This window comes from Desmodus rotundus, chromosome 13 (genome assembly GCF_022682495.2).
Source record: "Desmodus rotundus isolate HL8 chromosome 13, HLdesRot8A.1, whole genome shotgun sequence".
Taxonomy (NCBI): domain Eukaryota; kingdom Metazoa; phylum Chordata; class Mammalia; order Chiroptera; family Phyllostomidae; genus Desmodus; species Desmodus rotundus.
The window spans coordinates 60,836,271-60,857,421 of record NC_071399.1 but is presented as its reverse complement, the minus strand read 5'-3'; the positions used below and the strand labels follow the sequence as shown (position 1 = coordinate 60,857,421).

General features: G+C 37.3%; 1 protein-coding gene across 1 annotated transcript in view; it reads left to right on the top strand.

Moving 5' to 3' along the window:
• The window catches only part of DIAPH3 (diaphanous related formin 3), a 455,761-nt gene that overhangs the window by 121,386 nt on the left and 313,224 nt on the right, over positions 1–21,151 (top strand). Inside the window, exons 6-9 of the mRNA XM_053916803.2 lie at positions 8,470–8,544; positions 8,630–8,699; positions 13,266–13,402; positions 16,037–16,146. Coding sequence (XP_053772778.1) covers positions 8,470–8,544; positions 8,630–8,699; positions 13,266–13,402; positions 16,037–16,146 — 392 coding nt within the window. The remainder of the gene's footprint in view (positions 1–8,469; positions 8,545–8,629; positions 8,700–13,265; positions 13,403–16,036; positions 16,147–21,151) is intronic.

The window sequence follows — 21,151 nt, the reverse complement described above, 5'->3', positions numbered from 1 at the left end:
ACCGTTTAATGTGTTTCTAAATGTATGTGGAGGAAGTACTTAAAACAATTATAGTATAAGTGGAAAGGATAAAGGGAGGTGTATTAGTTTGCTGTGAGCTCCATACAAAATACTACAAACTAGGTGGCTAAACAACAGAAATTGGTTTTCTCACCACTTTGGAGGCTGGAAGTCTTAAGCTCAAGGTTCTGGGGGGGTTGGTTTCTTCTTAGGCTTCTCTCCTTGGCTTGCAGGTGGCCCACGTCTTGCTATTATATGGCCTTTCCTCTATGGGCACGCATCCCTGCTGTCTCTTCTTACAAAGACACTAGTCGAAATGGATTAGAGCTCTACCCCTATGGTCTCATTTACTCTTAATCACTTCTTTAAAAGCCTTATCTCCACATATACTCACACTGTGGATTTGAGCTTCAACATACACATGTTGAATGGCACCATTCAGTCCATAACAGAAAATGAATTTTTCTATAATTCACTCAAACTCGTAAAATGATGAACCAATAAACTGTGATATGTGTGATATCTAGAGCAACCACTAAAAAAGTTATACAAAGAGATATACATGAAAAACAATAAATAAATCAAAATGAAATTCTAAAACATGTTTAAGTAAACTAAAAGAAGTCAGGAAAAAGAAGATAACCTCCCCCAAGAAAAACAACAAAAAAAAAAACCCAAAAGTAAACTGTAGACTGAAGCCTTAATGAATATCCATTCATTACATTAATTGTGAATAGTTTAAATTGCCAGGTAAAGGAGATTGGCAGAGTGGATATAAAAAAATATTAGTTATATGCTTTTTACCAGAAATTTACTTTGAAAATAATGATGTAGGCAGATTAAAAGTAAAAAGATAAAGGATGCAAACAATCAAAAGAAAGCAGTTGTAGCTATTTTAATATCAAATAATTTAGCCTTCACAGTAAAGAAAATAATATGCTTGGTTAATACATAATGATCAAACGATCCGCCACCGAGAGACCACTCCTAAATGCGCATGTCAAACCACAAGTGTGCTGAATATACCAAGCAAAGATATAACAGAACTGAAAGGAGAAATAGATACGTCCACAGTTAGATTTGGAGACTTCCCAATACTCTGTCCATAATCGATGGAACTTCATAGAATATAAAGATATAGAAGAACTCCACACTGCCGTAACACCAACAGACGTTTTTAGAACATCCCATCCAACAGTAGCAGAACACACATTCTTATTCCCACAGCATATCACTGAGGTAGACCATAGCCTGGGCCGTAAAAGCAAATTTCATCAAATTAAGAAAATTGAAATTATACTGAATGTGTTCTCTTCCCACAGTGCACTCAAACTAGAAGTCCCCGGGCCTCTGGAAAGTAAACAGCACTTCTATGTAATCCATGGATCAAAGAAGTGGTTTCAAGGAAAATTAAAAAAAATACCCTAAGGAAAGGAAAATACGTTTCAAATCTTGTGGGATACCTCTAAGGTAATACTTGAGAGGGAAATTTATAACTGAACATACATTATGAAAGATGGAAAGGCTCAAATTAATCATTTTAGCTATCACCTTAAGACTCTAGAAAAAGAAGAGGAAAATAAAGCCAAAGCAGTAAGAAGAAAGGAAATATAGATAAGATTAGAAATCAATTAAATTCAGCAGAGAAAACCAAAGGAAATCAATGACACAAGGAGCTGGTTCTTTTGAAAGATTAATAAATTGTCAAACCTTTATTAGTATTGATGGAAAAAAAGACACAAAAATCCAATATGAGGAATGATACAGGGAATCTCACTAACAACCCCACATTAACAGGGTAATAAAGGAATCCTACAAACAACTTTAGAGACACTTTTGAGAACTTAGATGAAAAAGGCCAATTCTTTGAAAAGGACAATGTATTACAACCCGTGTAGTATGAAATAGAAAGTTTGAATAGTCTTTTGACTATTAAGAAAATAGAATTACTATTTTACAATTCCTCAAAAGGTCTTCACGTACAGATGATTTTACTGGAGAATTCTATTCAACATTTAAAGAATTAATACCAATTTATACAGCCTCTTCCAGAAAATATAAGAGCAGGGAAGAATTCACGGTTTATTTCATAAAGCTGGTACTGATGGTAAAGACAGACAAAGACAATGTCAAAACAACAATCCTCAAAGACCCAAATTTATGGACCAATGCCCATCATGAATATAGATACAAAAATTATTGTAATGGACTGCATCGACAAGGCTAAAGAATAAAGAAGGAAAGTCACAGAATCGTATCAGTTGATGCAAAGTTTTTGACAAAACCCAACACCAATTCATGACAAAAACTCTCATGAATACAGGAATAGATTCTGTGGATTGAATTGTTGTCCATCAGAAATTAAGTCCTAACCCCCAGCACTGTAGAATGTGACCTGACCTTATTTGAAAATAGGGTCATTGCAGATGTAATTAGTTAAGGTGAGATCATAAGGGAGTACAGGGGGCTCTCACTCCCATGTAATTTATGTTCTCATAAGAAGAAAAGACACAGGATGTTGTTTGATGATAGAGTATTGGAATTCTGTATTCACAGCTGCCACCAGGAGCTAGGAAGAGGCAAGGAAGGATTCTACCCAGAGTTTCAGAGGAAGCCTGGCCCTGTTGACAATTTGATTTTGGGGTACCAGCCTCCAGAACTATGAGAATAAGGATCTGTTTTTGTTGTTGTTGTTGTTGTTTTTGAATCCTCACTTGAGGATATATTTTATTGATCTTGGAGAGAGAGGAAGGAAGAAAAAGAGAGACACTGTTGATGTGCGAGAGAAGCATCGATTGCTTGCCTCCTGTGTAGGTGCCCTGACTGGGGATTGGACCCACAGCCTTTTGGTGTATGGGACGACACTCTTAACCAAACAGCCACCCAGCCAGGGAGGGGATGCAAGTCACCCAGCTTGTGTCACTTTGTTGTAGCAACCCTAGGAAACTGACACAGAGGGGTACTTTCTCAACTTGATTACACAAATTACAAAAATCTTACAGCTGATATTAGATTTAATGGTGAAATGCTTTCCCCTTAGGATGGGAACAAGGCAAGGGTGTTTGCTCTCACCACTGTTATTCAACACAGTACTAGAAATTCTAGCTAGGGCAATGAGACAAGAAAGTGAAATAAAGAGAATGTGAATCAGAAAGGAAAAAGGAAAAGTGTTCCCATTCACAGAGGACATGATTGTTTATGTAGAAAAGTTCAAAGATTCCATGAAAACTTCTAGAACTAATCAGTGAATTCAGCAGGATTGCAGGACTCAAGGCAAACAACAAGGTTCATGTAGGTAACAATACTATACATTTAAATATTAAGAGGGTATATTTATATTATGTGTTTTTTTTTAACCTGAAGAACAAGTCAATTGTACTTCTATATACCGTATTTTTTGGACTATAAGACACACGGGGCCATAAGACGCACCTAGGTTTTAGAGGAGGAAAATAGAAAAAAAAAAAAACCCTGCTCCACCGCCGCACCCTCCTGCCTAAGAGAGCCAGGTAAGCTACATTCCAACTGCAAGATGAACCCCCATTTTCCTCCCAAATTTGGGGGGGGAAGTGCATCTTATATATTCCAAAAAATACAGTACTAGCATAGTGAACTTTTGGAAAACTATTATTTACTACTAGTGCTCAAAAGCAAATACACTGGTGTAAATCTAAATTTATGTATATGACTTTTATGTTTAAAACTATGTAATAATGATGAAGAAAATCAAAAAAGTTCTAAGTAAATGGAGAGAGAACCCCACATTCATGAGTGAGGAGACTGAACTCATTCGAGTTGTTGGCAGAATTTAATTACTTATGGTTGTGCGACTGACATCCCTATTTTCTTGGTAGCTACCAGTTCAGGGTTATTTCAGCTTTTTGAGTCCACCCACATTCTGTAGCTCCTGTTTCTCTTCCTCTGTCTTTAAAGCCTGTAAAGGCAGGTTGAGTTGCTCTCATGTTTTGAATCTCTTTCTTGCATCTCGGGTTGCCCACCCAGCTGGGAATAGGTCTTAGCCTTTAAGGATCCTGTAATTAGATTGGACCCTGGATAATGTAGGGTCATTTCTGTATTTTAGCATAATCTAATTAGCAATCTTAATTCCACCTGCAACCATAATCCCCTTTTTAATTTCTCTTTGCAATGCAGTGTAATATATTCATAGGTTTTGGTGTTAGGACGCAGCCATCTTTGGTGGTGGGCAGAGGTGGGCTTCCTTTGCCTAACACAAATATTTGCCTGATCCTTTAATGACTTCCCATTGCCCGTGACATTAGATAGAGGTTTTTCAAAATCAGGCTCCTTCCTACCTGTTTGATTTTATCTCTGATTCAGCCCATGCTCAGTATGGGCCCCATCTTTAACATTTAATGTCTTTGCATGTACTTCCTCCTGACTTGTCCTTCAAGACTCAGGTCAGACATCAGCTGCTTTGTTCCCAAGAGGTAGATGATTATAACACTTATTATTAAATTATGGAAATAATTTTGTTCAACATCATTTCAACCACTGGTTTGTGATCCTTTCAAGGGCAGAGGACATGTTTTATTCTGTTTTGTTTTTCTCATATGTAGTACAGTATCAAGCTCATAGTGAGCCCTTATTAAAGGCTGGCTGACTTGGTTAATGAGCACTCGAGGTTTAGCAGTAATGAAACCACCCTTCCAGCAGCAGTCAATCAAGTCCTAAAGTGTGATGTAGGACAGAGTCTTTAGATTCATCATCCTTGGTTCAGTATGGCTAAGTACCAGTTTCAAAATCAGAATTGATGTTCCTGGCATGAAGTTTGAGACAGGTTCAATGATGCTACATAGAACACGTCATCTCTTTGTGTCTTTTTCTATGTATATAAAGTAAGGGTATGTGCCTGTGCATCCGCAGACCTAGAAGCTATTTCAAGGGAACTTAACCTCTCTCAGTGTATTCCTTTCCTTCTGTATAAAATTGGAAGGTGATTCAGTTTCATTCTGAAACCATTTATTCAGTGTAGTCTGTCCCTGGTGCTGGAGATATAAAGAGAAAGAAGGAATGTTCCCTCTTCTCCAGTTGTATGCCTCAGGTAAGATTGCTCTTAAGACTGGTAGGTTTGTTTTCGCTCTGACAATCTGTGATGCATTTGTCTTTCCCTTCCTTAGGGCACATTTGGGAAGAGTTAATAACTTGAACTTCAGGCTGTAGAAAACATACACAGATAGTGCTTTGTTCCTTTGGCTGGGAAGTAAATCTGAGACTTGACTGTATGTTGCCTCTTGCGCTCTAGGAGGTGACTGTATTTGCTTCATAAAGCCAGCCACACTTTGGAAATCATTTTGCACACTTCTCATTTCATCCTCTATCTTTGGAAGCAATGACTGAATTTCAAAGCCTAAGCTGCTTTGAACATTTAAAGGTGGTTTGAACATTTAATCCTAGAGACCTGCTCTTCCTTCTCTTTTTTCTCCTCTTCTTTTACCTCTTCACCTTTTCTTTTCTCCTATATTGAGACCCCTATTATGAAGTGCTAAATGGTAATAAATATACTTGGATGTTTCTCTTGAAACAATTAAAAGAAGAGTTTCATATTTCCTGTTACAGAATTTTAAGAGGTAGATTTTGTTTTAAATTAGTACTTAATACATTACTTTTTGCTTCTTAAAGCAATTTTTTCCCCAATGCAAATGCCATGCTAATCTCTGTGCCGTTTCTATCGTGAAGAAAAAAACATTTGCACAATGCTCATTCATCCATGAATGCAGTTTATAGTTGAACCACGTAATGTCTGATGGCACTTTGCTGACAGGCCCAGAATAAATAGTACAGATTTTGTTTCCTGAAGATTGATTATTTATAGATCAGTTGATTATTTTTTTCTCCAGGTAGCTTCTTCCACTGATGATGAGAAATTTTTTACTTTTGTGGAAAGCTATGGATTTCAATAAACCTCTGTCAGGACTGCAGACCTACCTACTCAATATCACTTTCTATCTTGGACATCTTTTTCGGAAGAGGCAGGAACTGGTATTTGCCCCTGTCCTCAAAAATAATATTGCTGAAAGTAGTGAGGGTAGGGGCAGAGAATGGGTTTGTGGTTGGCAAGTTGTTGATACAACAGTATGTTGGCCTTGCAGGTTTTTAGGAAAACAGGGAGACTTCTTACGCCTATTGAATTTGTGTTCCAGTATTACTTTTTCAATGAGTACTTTCATCAGCTTCCTTTTTATGTTTAAATATAGTGTTTCTTTTGTTATCAAGCATCCTAGTTTCTGCACTCCTCACCCTGTCCCGCTTTTCCTGTTTTTGATGTTTTATGAACTGTAGTCTGTCTCCATAAGACTTGTCACCATCCTCTTTGATTTTATTGTTGTTGATAAATTACTTCCTACCGTGAGTTAAGAGATTGCGGTATAAAGTAATTAGGTAGGATGCCTCTTTACATTTAACGGTGTTTTATAGAGAATTAGTTTATATGTAATATACATAAGTGGATGTTTTACTTTAATGATTCATGTTCTACAATATAGAAGAGACTTATGTAGTAGGTCCAAAATGGTTGATTTGAGAATTTATTTTTGTGGGCCCCCATACTGTAGATATAGTTGTTATATTAGTGGTGATACATTTTTAGAATACCTATGTTCTATTTACTAGTCAGACCAGAAGACTTATCTTGATTTACCTGGGTTAATAGGCTTTCTAAACTGTACAGTGGACTCCAAGATAAGCATATTAAATTCAACAAGGTCTTTTTGTTATATTAACATAATTTTAAATTTATATATTTTGGTATAAGGCAGTTTTAGGAATAGTAACTTTATTGTCCACAGTGATTGAGGATGATAGTAGTATGAATCATCCTAAATTGCTCATATTAGCTTTAGAATGTTTTTATGGATGTACTTTTGAATATAGAGATTGCTGAAAATTCACTTCAAATAACACTGAAGTCCCACAGCGAGGTACTGACACGGGAGGGCCTGACGAACAGAGCCTGTTCACACGTGTCAGGGCCAGCCCACGTAGAACTCAAATCACTCCTTACGTGTTTGATTTCAAGCTTCCCTGCTGCATGTGAAATAAGAATAAATACAGAATGGGAGACAGCAAGACACACAGCTAAGCGGGATGCCCCAGGTGTTTTTGTGAAACATGAAAGAAGGAATTGAAATGCCTACAGGTAATGTGTGTTACTGATAGAGCAGAGTGAACTCTTCACTTTTGAAGTAGCATTCTGGTTTGAACACACCAACTTCTTTTTAACTTTTTTTTCCTCCCCTTTAACTATATAGTGACCTTCAGTCTTTTCTTTTGCAGAGGAGTATCATTACTGTTTAGTGCATTCTTGAATTAGTTATTCCCTGGTTTTCACAGAGAAGAGACGAATAAAAATAATCTGCGAAGAGTCTGCAATCTAAATGGCAAATTGTGTTTTTGGGGGGGTGGTAAAATCAGAAATTCTGAATATTGATAGGTGATTAAACTGTGTTCACAGAAGTGTACAAATGAAGGTAGATTTTTATTTTTCATGTAAAATGGTCCATTTGCTTTTTACCCTCTTATTTTCATGGGAAATGTTATATTGTATCTTAAGAAAATGATATTATATCCTGGCATATGACTTAAACTTGTTTTTATTCTTTTATAATGTGCTGTTTTTGATTATTGGATGAAATTTTGTTAACATTTCATTTTTCTTTTTTACATTTTATTTTCATTTTTGATTTTAGAGAGAGGGAAGGGAGGGAGAAAGAGAGGGCAAGAAACACGGAAGTGAGAGAGAAACATTGATTGGGTGTCCTCCATATATGCCCCAGGGGACCAAACCTGCAATCCAGGCCTGTGCCCCTGACCCGTAATCTAACCTGGAGTCAAACCAGCAACCTTTTGGTTTGTGAGATGTTGCCCAACCAATGGTCCACCCTGGCCAGGGCAACATTTCATTTTTCAAAGGCCACACACGCACACAAAATCATAAATACAAAGACATATATGAAGAGATACACACACATGTATTTTTTGCTTTCTTCTTGTTATCATTTTATTTATTGACTTAGGCATTCCAAATCACCACTGGAAAAAATGTATTATTTCTACGGAGGTAGTTTTTCTGTAATCTCGGTGAGCTGTTGCCTGTTGGCAGTGATGTCCTAATTACATACAGTACTGGGACTGTATCTGTGGGCTTCCGGAATAGCAGTGGTTTGGTGGGGATGAAAATACTCATTTAAAAAATAATGAAGAAGCTTAAAAAAAATTGAACTTTGAAATTTAGGAAATTCTCAGCAATTATAAGGATGCACACCACTCATTGCATTTTTGCTCCTTCTAGCACAACTAAGACTATGAATTATGAATGATTTTGTACAAGGTGTTAGTCTTATATTGTGTTTTTGATTAGAATATAACTACTGTAAAATATGTGTGATAGTATTGTGATATTTCACACTGAGAATGCTAACACTATATAACAACCCTTTTCTTGTTTGTCAGTTGGGTGCAAAGCTTTGGACATGAGGGGCTCGGGTTATTACTGGACATTTTGGAAAAACTGATTAGAAGCAAAATGTAAGTATTGCAGATTATTTTCACTTAAGCTACATTTGCATGTCCAGTTATAATTCTAACACTGACATCTTTTATGCCAATGCAGACAAGAAAACATTGTAAAGAAGAATCAGCACAAAGTCATACAGTGTCTGAAGGCTTTGATGAATACCCAGGTGTGTACACGGTTAATCACATTGTATTCGTTCTTCACTGGCTCTTCTGGAATTTTTAAGAATTAGAGTTGTGTAATAAAGAATTTGCACTTAAGTGATGTATTGCTTTGAAACAGTGTTTAGTACATAATGGAAAAAAAATACTGAATTGTATAATTTTCACTTTTGTATAAAAACAACTATCTCCCAGCGGAGAAGGTTGGGGATGAATGGACCTTCTTTTGGCCCTTAACTTCTCATGTGCAGTTTAATTCTCTCCCTCCCTGTCTCTCTCCTTCCCTTCTGGCCTTTTTGTCCTTCCCTCTCTTCCCTCCTCATTCCCTTCCTCTTGCTTTCTCTCTCTTAATTTTCGGAACTGTAGCCTGAATCACCTTTGAAATCATACATGATTATTAAATGGGGTTTGCACTAATACTCATTACCAAAGAATCAAGTTGGAAAGACTTAATTTTTATAGTTTAGGAATTCAGCTGTATAATGCAATTAATGAAAATGATAAAACAGGTCCCAGAAATGGAGCAGTTATGCTTAATACACGTTTTATTGAGACCAAATGTAATAGGACGAATCTGCACAGTTTGCATATTTAAAGAGGAAACATTAGAAGAGAGAAACACTTTAAGCTCTTTACTGAAGTTAGGTTTTTCTGAAAGGGTTTCTTTTATACTGTTAATTGAAGAAATTTCTCTACCTGTGCCATGTTCTTAGCTCCAACATCTACATGCATTTACCTCATGATGTGTGAGTAATGATAGGTATTTTAGTTGCTGTTAGACAGCAGGAGAGGAAATTGTACTTATGATGGAGTGATGATTTGTGTTTTATAGCAAACTCTCTACATTTCTGATTAATTTTATTTTTAATATTTTGCCTTACTCTGATTTTCAGAATAAACCTTTAGAAGACTTCACACATAAGTACTAATATTTAAATTATTAACATTTATTTTATGTATTTTTTACTAAATATAGCAAGTATTTATGTTTTCTAATTATTTTTATCTTGCTGAATTATTTATGTATTTTTTAGCATTTTCTGGAGCTAAGTTTTCTATTTTTAACCAGTGAAATATTTTTCTCCTCCCTCACCCCTTCTAATTAGATAAGATTCTCAAGGAAAATTTCTGCTGTAGAAATCAAACTTCTCTCTATTGTTCTGTGAGAAGTAGGTTTTGGCTATTTTGTAGACTATACTGTAAGAATAGATGAACAAAGAATCAGAAACTACTGATAGGGAGAGGTCTTTTCACATTGTGAGTATATAATACTGCTTAGGAAGCTCCTTTGAAAGTGACAATAGAGAAATTGAACATGCACTAGTGGTGGAAAGTCTGAGAGTAGAGGGACCCAGAACCATTTTTTCAAACCAGAGGGGCAGGTGGACCCTAGTTTGGGAAGAATTTCAGGGCTACAGTGAGATGGCATATTGCAAATAATATTCCTACTTGTTTTGAGACTGGATAGGACAGGGAGTAAACTTTGTATGTATTTATATTCTAATTAATATAATGTAACTTTTTACAACAACACAGTGTTGCTTCCAGGTTATATATGTGGAGCTGAGATATATTGCTGTTTGTATTTATTAATATCACTTGTGCTAATTGGAATGAAAAGTTAAGTTATTGATACTTGGAAGTAGTGTTATATTCAGTCTGAAATTTTTGGTAAGGCTCTTTCTTCTTTCCCCAGACCCGCTAATGATTTTTTTCTGTACCTCATTGTGCCGCCTTCATAAGAGGTTATTGAATGATAAACAATATAGGCTTTAGAGAAAAAAGTGTGGTACCTTATTTTGAGCTAGTAGTTATTTATATAATTAATAAGCAAGTTTGATAATATATGAAAGTGAATTATAACACTAAAGTGGACTAATTTTTTTAAATGGAAAAAGATTGTGAATACTAGGAAGAAAATAAAAGTCAGGATGAAAAGCTAATTTATTGAAATTGAAAGGTGAGTAGAAGAGGGGTTTCCTTTTGGTCAGTTAAGTTTTTGTGTGTGGCACACCCCCCGCAAGGGTGCTTTGCTGCTGACATCAGTCCCTCTCCCCATGTTGTTTCTGCTACTGGGGTTAGCTGGCTGGTGCTGGTGGGGGTGGGGGGGTTGTTCGGCAGCAGTACGCATGCAGTGTCGGGCGTCCTCTACAGGGATTTAGGTTACTACCTCCCCCTGCCTAACACTTCTTCACTGGCCTGAACTTCCCTCTGTTAGGTAATAATAGGCCTCATGTAGAATAGAATGCAGATGGAACCTGACAGTGGTCCTCGGTTTAGAACAAGTGCTTTCTTAGACTCCAGAGTGGGTCTTTGACATTGAGTCAGGAGACTTCCTTAGACCTTCCAAAAGTTGTCACCACCTCTCCAGCCTTATAAAAGCCTTCACTTAATGCACTGTACGTGCCAGCACTGGTAAGTCGGCTAATTCTCCCACAGGGTCGACGTGTTTTGTTTTGCTTTGCTTTGCTTTGCGTTTTAAGTAATTGGATGAGAGTAATTTTATACAAGTAGGTAGCAATTCTATCTTCAGTTCTAGATATCAAATATTGACAACTGGCTTCATTCCACATTTAAGCTGATAACTACACATTTTTACATTAGCAAAATCCGAGAATACTGCCTATGATGGAGCTTTGGGGGTCGCAGGATGATGGTCAAAACCATGAGATCAGAGAATGCTGCTGTTCTGTGCTTCCTCCATGATGTTTTAGAGCTTGGCACAGAGAAGGTAACCGTAGTGTTACTTGGAGGAAAGCAGTATGGAATTCCTCGAGTGGCTGGAGGAGCCACAGGGTTCTGATTCCAGAAGGCAGTCACTGGCTAAGGCTAGCCAAAGGGGTGGGAAATGAGGGGGAAATGCTGGAGGTAGGCTTTTCTCAATCCTCAGGTTTCTGAGGACCCAGCCAGTCCTTTGTACTTGGTAATCTTTGACTGATTGAGTTTTTGAATTGGATCTAAGCGGTATATTATAAGCCCCTGCCAATTTCCTGGAATGATTATTGAGGCATATTGTAGCCTGTGGTCCCATGCCTGCTCTTTTATTCTTTGTTTGCAGGTGTGAACCAAACCCAAGAAATCACAGAAGTGAGCATTTCCTGGCCAGTGTAGTTGCCTCTGTAACTTTTCTTAATCATCACCAAGACAGAAGTCTTTCCCAAAATTGTATCCTGGTGCTTTTGATCCTCTGTGTTCCCTAGTTTAAAGCAAATGCAGTATTTCAGCACAGTGTGAAGACTTCTTTACATAAAAGCTATTTACAATAGGAAAGTTATAACTAAAATTTCATAACACTGAACACATTTGGGTCTAAGCCTGTTATAGATTCAACTGTGATACATATATCTAGTGCTAATTTTTAGTGTAAGCCATAGTTCATAGGTTCATAATTGGGATAAGGCCTTTTTTAATCTTAGGAGTAGCTGTAATCAACCAATTTCTTACTTCTAGAGGATTCTCTGGGATGCATGGTAGATAAATAGTATTGTTTTATTACTTCTCTGAATTCTTTGTTATTTGATCCTTGTCTTCCATAGATTGTAAAGGGGCCTTAAGCAATGTATACATCCTTACATCAAAACACTAAGTCATTAACATAACTTCCTGTCTTCTAATTGGATGTGACATCTTGGCAGTAGCAAACAAACTTTGTTCTTATGCCAAATCATCCCATTTTTATAATGTGTTTACAACCACACTGTGTTTCTGATGATAAACATTCCGATCAGAATACATATGCTCCTTATGGCAGTTTCTATATGGTATGTGCCCGAATCATCCTTCAGCTTTTTCCTGATTTTGAACGAGGTGTTACTCTCGGGGCCTACACTGTATAATGTGATTGCTATATGCATGTGGCTATTGAGAATTTGAGATGTGTCGAGTCGGAGTTGAAATGTGCTGTAAGTATAAAATGCATACTAGATTAGACTACTTAAGGAGGAAAAAAGTGAAATATCTCATCAACAAATGTTTTATTTAGATTATATGTTGAAATGATACATATTTCCATACATTTTGAATGTATCGAAATAAGCTTATTAAAACTAGCTTTCATTTTTGCTTGTAAATTCTGCATTGCACTTGCAGTTCACGGTGTGTTTCTCTGGGACAGTGTGCGGCTTCTTGCAGTGGTGTGTCTCTTAACCAATCTTCCCCGCCCCCCAGGAAGAGTCCTGATCACCTGAGTGGTTACTTCACTGTCCGACTTATTATTTTGTACGTTTCTGTTGGGAAATCTTAATATTTTACACCGCTTCTCTTTCTCCAGTTGACTGCTTATCTGTGTTAATAATCAGTCAGTATTGTAAAATCATCTTTGAAATGATGTAAAATCAGTCAGTATTGTAAAATCATCTTATCTGTATTTGGTTGATTCTCTTAGTTCTTGATGTAAAGTGTATACTTCTATGAATTTTTTAGGATGTTTACCTTCTTTATATTTTTTAGCTTTAGTAGTTGTAAAAATATAAATTCTGTAAACATTTTTTTAATAACTACCTTTTCTTCAGAACACTATTTTCTTAAAACTAACTGTTAACATTTAACCTCTAATTTCCAAAATGTTACAGTATGGCTTGGAAAGGATTATGAGTGAAGAGCGGAGTCTTTCTTTATTAGCCAAGGCGATTGAACCCGAGCACCCCAGTATGATGACAGATGTGGTCAAACTCCTCTCCGCAGTGTGCATTGTTGGCGAGGAAAGCATGTGAGTCTTCTGAACTTATTTCTCTTATTATATAATGATTTAAGACAAGGTAATTTATTTGATGTTTTCGTTATCTATTCTGTTTTAGACTGGAGTTTAAATAAATGAAGTATACTTAAGCAACTGATTTAGATTCACGTAGGCCAGCAATCCCCAACCTTTTTGGCACCAGGGACCGGTTTTGTGGAAGACAATTTCTCCACGGACTGGGGGCAGTGCATGGCTCTATAGCCTGCCAGCAGATGCAGCTTAATTGTCACTTGCCACTCACTGATGGGGTTTTGATACGAGCCTGCAAGCAGTTAGTTTATTATGGTCTCCGTGTCGTCAAACCTCTCTGCTAATGGTAATCTGTGTTTGCAGCCACTTCCCAGTGCTAGCACTACTGTGGTTGTTGAGCCAGCTCCGCTCCACCTCAAATCATCAGGCATTAGATTCTCATAAGGAGTGTGCAGCCTAGATCCCTCGCGTGTGCTGTTCACAGTTGCATTCATGCTCTTCTGAGAATTTAACGCTGCCGCTGATCTGACAGGAGGCAGAGCCCAGGCAGTAATGTGAGCGATGGGGAGCTGCTGGAAATGCAGATGGAGCTTTGCTCTCCGCTCACCTCCTGTTGTGTGGCCAGGTTCCTGAAGGCCGTGGACTGGTACTGGTCCGTGGCCCAGGGTTTGGGGACTCCTGATATAGGCTGTGAGATACTGACTTCTTCATCTTACTTATTTTAAACTGTTCTGAACTCAAACCCTAAGTAAAAATTCTAAGTGAAGGTTTGGAAACTAGGCTAATGAGTTCTGCTTTGTATATATTTTTTCAGATAGAATTAATTCAAAGTGTAGGTCATGTATATTCCCTCATAAAAAGCAAATATACTATTTGAAAATCTGTATGTAAGGCAGATTTAGAAGGGGACATATGGAATTGTATTTTACTGGTTGAGGGTACATAGTTCTTGACCATAAAATATATACTGAAGCTTTTAAAGACATTCACATTAGAGCTGTAACTAAAAGACTATTACATACATATTAAAAGAATTATAAAGATGAACTTTTTTAAAAGAAGTTTGGGGGTTCTTATTACAAGGAACCATTTAAAAATTACATAAAATGTTTTTTAAAAAGAGTAAAGATATAAAAACCAAAAAGCCAGAGACAAACGGAAATAGCCCTCTCCGCTGAGGGCAGGCAGAGCCCTGTAAGTGGCACCTCCTGCACACAACAGAACGTTGTCCTCGTGGTGACCCTGCTGTGGCTGGTGGCTGTTGACCTGCTCAATTTGGATTTAGTTGGAGAGTCAACAGGCGGCAGCACTCGGCCCTGCCCTTCTGTCCCCACACGCACCCACGAGAGTTTCTGTGGGTGAGGCTGTTCCTGCTGCCATCCCAGCATGCGAAGCCGGGCATACAGCCTAAGCACTTTGCATTTCCCATTTTAAAAAGGCCATAGTAATTTCGGTATAGAAACCTAAGAGTGAATTTAATGCCTTCTGTATCAAATTTATTGGGGTGATATTGGTTATTAAAATTATACAGATTTCAGGGGTACAATTCTATACTTAAAATATACTATACTTTTAAATTCTATACTTTAAATTCTATATTAAAATATATTGTATTGTGTGTTCACCACCCCAAGTCAAGTTTCCTTCTAGAGTGAATTTAATGTTGTCATGTAAGATACTTCCTGTGCTCCCTGTCTCCCTTTCTCTCCTTTCTCCTCCTTCCTTTGCTTCCCTTCTTCCTTTGTCTGTTTCTCCCACACTTCCTATTTCTTCTCTCTCTGCTCTCTTTCCTTTTTCTTCCCTCTCCCTTTCTTCTTCCCTTTTTCTTTCTCCTTTATCTTTTTCCCCTTCTATTCTCTTTCCTCTTCCCCTAGTTCCATATTATTTCTATTATTTTTTTTCTTTCAGAATAGAACTCAAAGATGACATAAATATTGATAATTCTTAGGACCACCTGTTTGTGTTCACAAACTATGAAACCATGTGAGCTTCTACAGTGGCTCGGTCCTGTTAACACACATATTTGTTTTAAAGGAGGAGCCAGTGTAGTTCCTGTTAAACTATATTTTTATATTTTGACTATAATTCTTACTAGTATATATTTGTGGCTACCAGAACTTGTTACTTATATTTGAGAAGTAAAGTGTAGCTATTATGAGCATTTATATAGTGCTTCCTACACAGACTGTCTGGTTTTAGATCCTTGCCCTATCTTTTAGTAGATGGAGGACAAATTGCTTAAACTTTTCTGCCTCAGTTGCCTGATTTGTAATACGGGATAACGATAATACCTAACTCACAGAATTATAGACATTAAAATGAGTTACTATTTGTAAACTGGTTCAATTACTGCCTGATGTGTAGTAAGCACTATATAAATGCTTGATAAATGAACATCATCATAGGGTTATTATGAGGAATAAATACATCAAAATGTGTAACATGCTTAGAGCATTGCTTGATACATACTGTGTAAACTACTGATGCATACTGAGCAAGCTACTTTTAAAATGTTCTTGGTTGGCTGGAAGAAGTAGTGACTACAGAGTGTGTTAAATCAAGCAATTGGATTATAGTATTTGGGTTATTCTCTGTTTGCAATTTAATTATAAGTAAATTCAAAATTTCCAATAGCCTTGAAGAGGTTTTAGAAGCTTTAACAACAGCTGGAGAAGAAAGAAGAATTGACAGATTTTCTTCTATTGTGAAAGGTCTTCGGCACAATTCGGTTCAACTGCAAGTAGGTGTCACGCACATCACGCACATTGTTTTGTCACGTGTTTTCTGGCTGGTTTATATTTGACACGGTAGTATGAAATCCTGAGTGCCATTTACTATTTTACACCGTTTTGAAGAAGTATATAGAATTCTATGTATTCTATATCATAATTTATCTTATAGATGCAATTTGGTATACACCCACAATTATTTCTATAGGTTACTTCCCTAGAAACTGACTTACTAGGTTTCTCTGTAAACTATGTAATTGTGGTCACACAAATTTTTCTGTGGGACCACAATTCAGTCTTAGTTTTACAAGTTGATGATTATAATTTTGAAAAAATTTTGGCAATTTCCCATAATGGCTTCTTGTTGTAATGATTTTTATATCTGAAATTTCATATGAGCAATAATGACGCCCCAGGTACACTGAGATTTTCAAAAATATTTAAATGCCCCTCAAAAGTCACATTTGGAATTAAATATTAGGGTATCCAAGCTGCAAACTAATATTCATTTACTTTCTCCTTAATAAAAGAGATGAGTTTTTATACCTGTAATTATTGTTACAATCATTGCTAATCAATTGTGAGTATATTTAAGGATATATTGATAAAACATTTCTGAGAAAAAAATCAAAATGTTAGGAACTGTCAGATTAATAAACTTATTACGACGTTTCTGATGATGGTGTTTGTGAGGGTGACATTTCTGATGACAGTGTTGTGAGTGGCTGGCTGGTGAGGAATCCTCTTGTGATTTGTTTCTGGGCACGGCAGTGTGAAGGTGTGAGTGTGTGTCCCTGCTGAGTGGAGTTCCGCTAGTGCAGCCTCTGGAAACGAGCCCCTCCTTACTCATCTGGGCTTATCGCAGGGCCTGCAAGTGGGGACCCGGGATGTGTTACCCACATCTGACACAGACCCTGCTCCTTTCCCTCCTTTCCCTTCTTTGCTTCCTTTTTCACTTGTCCCCAGGTTTCCTATTCACCGCAACGTTAATGAAGAGTAAACCTAAAAGAAACTTTGCAGAGAAAAACTGAACAATTACCTTAGGTGAATTTTCATCCAGTAATCATGTTAATTGTTGTACATACAATATTTGTGCAAATACCAGATTATTAGATTAATTTTGCTTATTTCCGCAGCATGTTAGAGATCGTGTCTAATTTTTAAAATCTCATTTATGAAATGTAATGGTCACATATAAACTTTATCCCCTAAATGAAGACTTTTTTGTGCTAACATGTACTTTTTGTATCTAATCACATACACGCTATGAAAGTGGGAGATTAGTATCTTGTGGTGAAAGGAATAGACTTCTGGGGCAGGCTGGCTCGAATTTAAATTCCAGCTCTTCACATCCTAGCTGCGTGACTCTGGGTCAGTCCCAAACCTCTTCTGTAGCTCGGTTTTCTCAGTTGTAAGATGGAGATAATTAATATCAATCCCTAGCTTGTTGTTGATGCAAGGATTGCATAGGATAATGTTTTTAAAATGCTAGTGCAGTGCTTGGTCCTTTAGCAGAATTGTTGAGTAAAAGCAAGCCGTAAAAAGTAATTTTGTTAAATTAAACAAAGTCAGTGGAGAGTGGAGATTGGAAGTGATCCTCATTTTTTTTTTCAGGAGCATTACCAGTGTTGATATTAAAATTGGTATTAACTATACAACGCAGCAATTACACTCTTGAACATTTATCCCAGATTAATGAAAATCTATGTTTTCACAACACAAAAAATAAACAAATTTTTATGGCAGCTCTATTTGGCATACTCCAAACTGGAAACACCCAGAGCCCTTGAGCACTGGTGACTGGTTAAGCTGCGGCGCGGCCATTCCATGGAATACTACTCAAGAAGGAGTGAACCATTGATACATACGACTTGCATGATCTCCAAACAATCATCCTAATTGAAAAATGCCAATTTTAAAAGGTCAAGCATTATGTAATTCCTTTTATATAATATTTTTCATATAACCAAATTGCAGAGCTGGAGAACAGTCTGATAGTTGCCAAAGGTTTGGGATCGGGTCTGGGAAGGTGTGGAGTTGTCCATGAGTAAATAGCAGGAGTGAGTCTTGGGTGGTTGAAACAGTTGTGTGTCTTGATTGTAGTGATGGTTACATAAATCAACACATATGATAAAAGTTTGCAGAATTGCACACACGTACACGCACATGAGTGTGGAGGTGGTACAGTCTGAATAAACTCTGGATTGTACCGGTTTCAGTTTCCTCTTTCGGGTGTACTCTAATGCAAGATGTTACCAAGACGTGAAGAAATTAAAATATATGCATATATGTCTGAAGACTTGCTATGGATTTGAAGTGATATCTTTTTTAATAGCTTTATATACATCTATATAAATTACATAAATTCACAGTATGTAATTCACCCACTTTAAAGTATATGGTCAGTGTTTCATGTACATTTGCAGAGTTGTGCAGCCTTCACCACAGTTTTAGAACAGTGTCACCACCCCCAAAGGAAACTCCTCATCCCTTATCCCTAGGCGGCCGCTAATCGACTCTCTCTCTAGGGTTTCATATTCTGGACATGCGATGTAAATGAAATCATGCAATTTCTGGTCCCTGTGACTGGCTTCATTCACTTAGTACACTAGTTTCAAAGTTCATCCACGTTCATAACATGTATCAGGACTTCATGTTTTGCTATTTGGATGTGTACTGCATTTCATTTATCGTTTGTCACGTGGAGGTTTGGGATGTTTCTACTTTCTGGCTTTCATAAAGAAAAAGTAGCTATGGGTGTTTGTGGAGAGGATGTCTTTATGCTGACTGCTTAGTTTTCATGTTTATGTAGGGGGATCTGGGGTGCAGAGGAGGGGCTCCAGCCCCAGCGTCTTCCTTTAATGGTTGCAGAAGTCACGTATTTAATGCAGTTCTTGCGAAATTTGTTTTTACCAAGATACAGGTGGCTGGTTATATTTGCTTTCATGGAACTAATGGCCATAGTTGTAAATAGTTACATTTTCTTTTATGGTTAGTAGTGTTATTTTTTTGATGCCCTGTAAACACTAAAATAAATTTCTTGACATTTTTCTTAAAGTTTAGTTTTCATTGATAAATGAAAAGTCATCGAGGCATCACTTAAGTTCATTTCTTTCTCACTTTTAGGATAAGTTTAGGTTAAATTTGCATGCTCTTGATTGAGAATACAGACAGGGGAAACAATCGTTAATTCTTAATTCCCCTACTCATCCATTTTGTTGTGAATTTTTACTTTTTAATTGAGGTTTCTCATTATTATGAAGCCTAATGTGTTGGAATGGCTAGGAGATGGCAACCTTAAGTTAAGAGTTGAAAGTTCCATTTTCTAGCAGCTATTTTGGGGGTGGGGGGAGATTCTCTTTACTGGGATTGCTGATTGTGCTCTACTTATGTTTAAAATGATAAAGCAGCACTTTAGTAATATCTAAAAATACTTTTCCTTTTGAGTGCTTTGGACTTTTCTATAAAATAAAGCGTATTTTAAAGCTAGCTGGTTATCAATTTCCCCATAAAGCTATGGTCATAAGTGCCCATTTTACTCTATTAACTATATAATTTGCATATATTAAAATATACTAGTTTGGGTGCTATTGGCAGGTCACCAAATTAAAAATAAAACTTGTTTGTTGCTGAATAAAACAGAACCCAATTGTTTGTTTTTATATGAGGAAATGGTTGGTAGTAAAATTCAAAAAAATTCATTATTTTTCTTGCAAAGTATATTTATAACAAAGTACTTTTTAAAGGAGGATTGTTAGATTTTCTTGAGTCTGATAATAATAATGAAGATAATTTGACTGCCTATGTTTCTGATGGAATGAGCATACTTCTACTGCCTTGCAGTGCTCTGCTCAACCCCCAATAGCTAGTAAAAATGTAAAAACTGAGTACCAGAAATAACTCAAAATTATTTTCGGGCCTTAGAGAGTCTTACTATCAGAAAAGAAGTACAAATATAAATATTGGAGTTAAAGTAGATGTACATTATTTTTTTTTCAAGTGTAGTGGATGAGGTTTTCAGCTTCCAGCAGCATAATCTGCTCTTCGTGATTTAAGCAGCAAATACCGCTGGACGCCTCGCGGAATTTCTGGCAGGCTCGGACAGCGATGTGTGGATAGTGGGTAACCAGCAGTACTGAGAAGAGGTGTCAGAAACCACAGCTAGAGATGTGCTAATGGAACCACCACTCCCAGCATTCTACTCTGACTAGCACTAGGGGCAGAGAGTAGAGCACCAAAGCTTCCTTCACGTGGACCTGTCTTCGTACATGTAATTGTGCCCTCTTCTTGGCCAGGTCTTTTTTAGCAGAAAAGGGTTGGAGTAAGTATGGGTGAAGCAATCTCTAGTTTCTGCTACATCTTGATATTATCTGTTATTTTCATTTCTCTCCTCCTTCTCTCTTTCTATTTTCTGTGTGTGTCCTTTTTCTTCTCTTGTCAGAGACACACTTTGCTAGAGTACCAGAAGCATTAGCCTAGCTTTTAAAGAGTTTGTTGGAAGCTTTGCTGTTGTCACAGGGCTGATTTGAATTGTTGTAGATTTTTGCCAGGAAAGGAACCAAGTGTGGGAACTCTAGAGCTTTGTTGAGTGGATATTTGGCTTTCCTTTCATGTCTGTGTCCTCAGGCCCGGAGTGACAGCCTGCCGCACCTTTCCTTCCCTATGGTGTCTGTCTTCCTGATCCAGTCCCCTGGGACTCGAGGCTGGGCAGTGTCAAGGACATGAATGGCCTGCAATTTTACACCACTTGTACACTAACAAGTTAGTCCACCACAGTTTTAGGGTCACTGGCAGAAGACACAAACTCTTAGATCAAAAGCGAAGAACTTTATTACCCATAGCAATAGCTGTAGCTTGAGTATCAGCTTTGCGGCAGCCCCAGTTGGCAGTTGCAGTGGGTTGGGTTTCAGGAGAGAAACCATGAGTTTAGGGAACACAACCCGATTATCATGGGCAGCAGTCATTCTGATTTATATAGGCTCTGATGAAATCTGTTTAGTTCGTCTCATAAATATTTAAC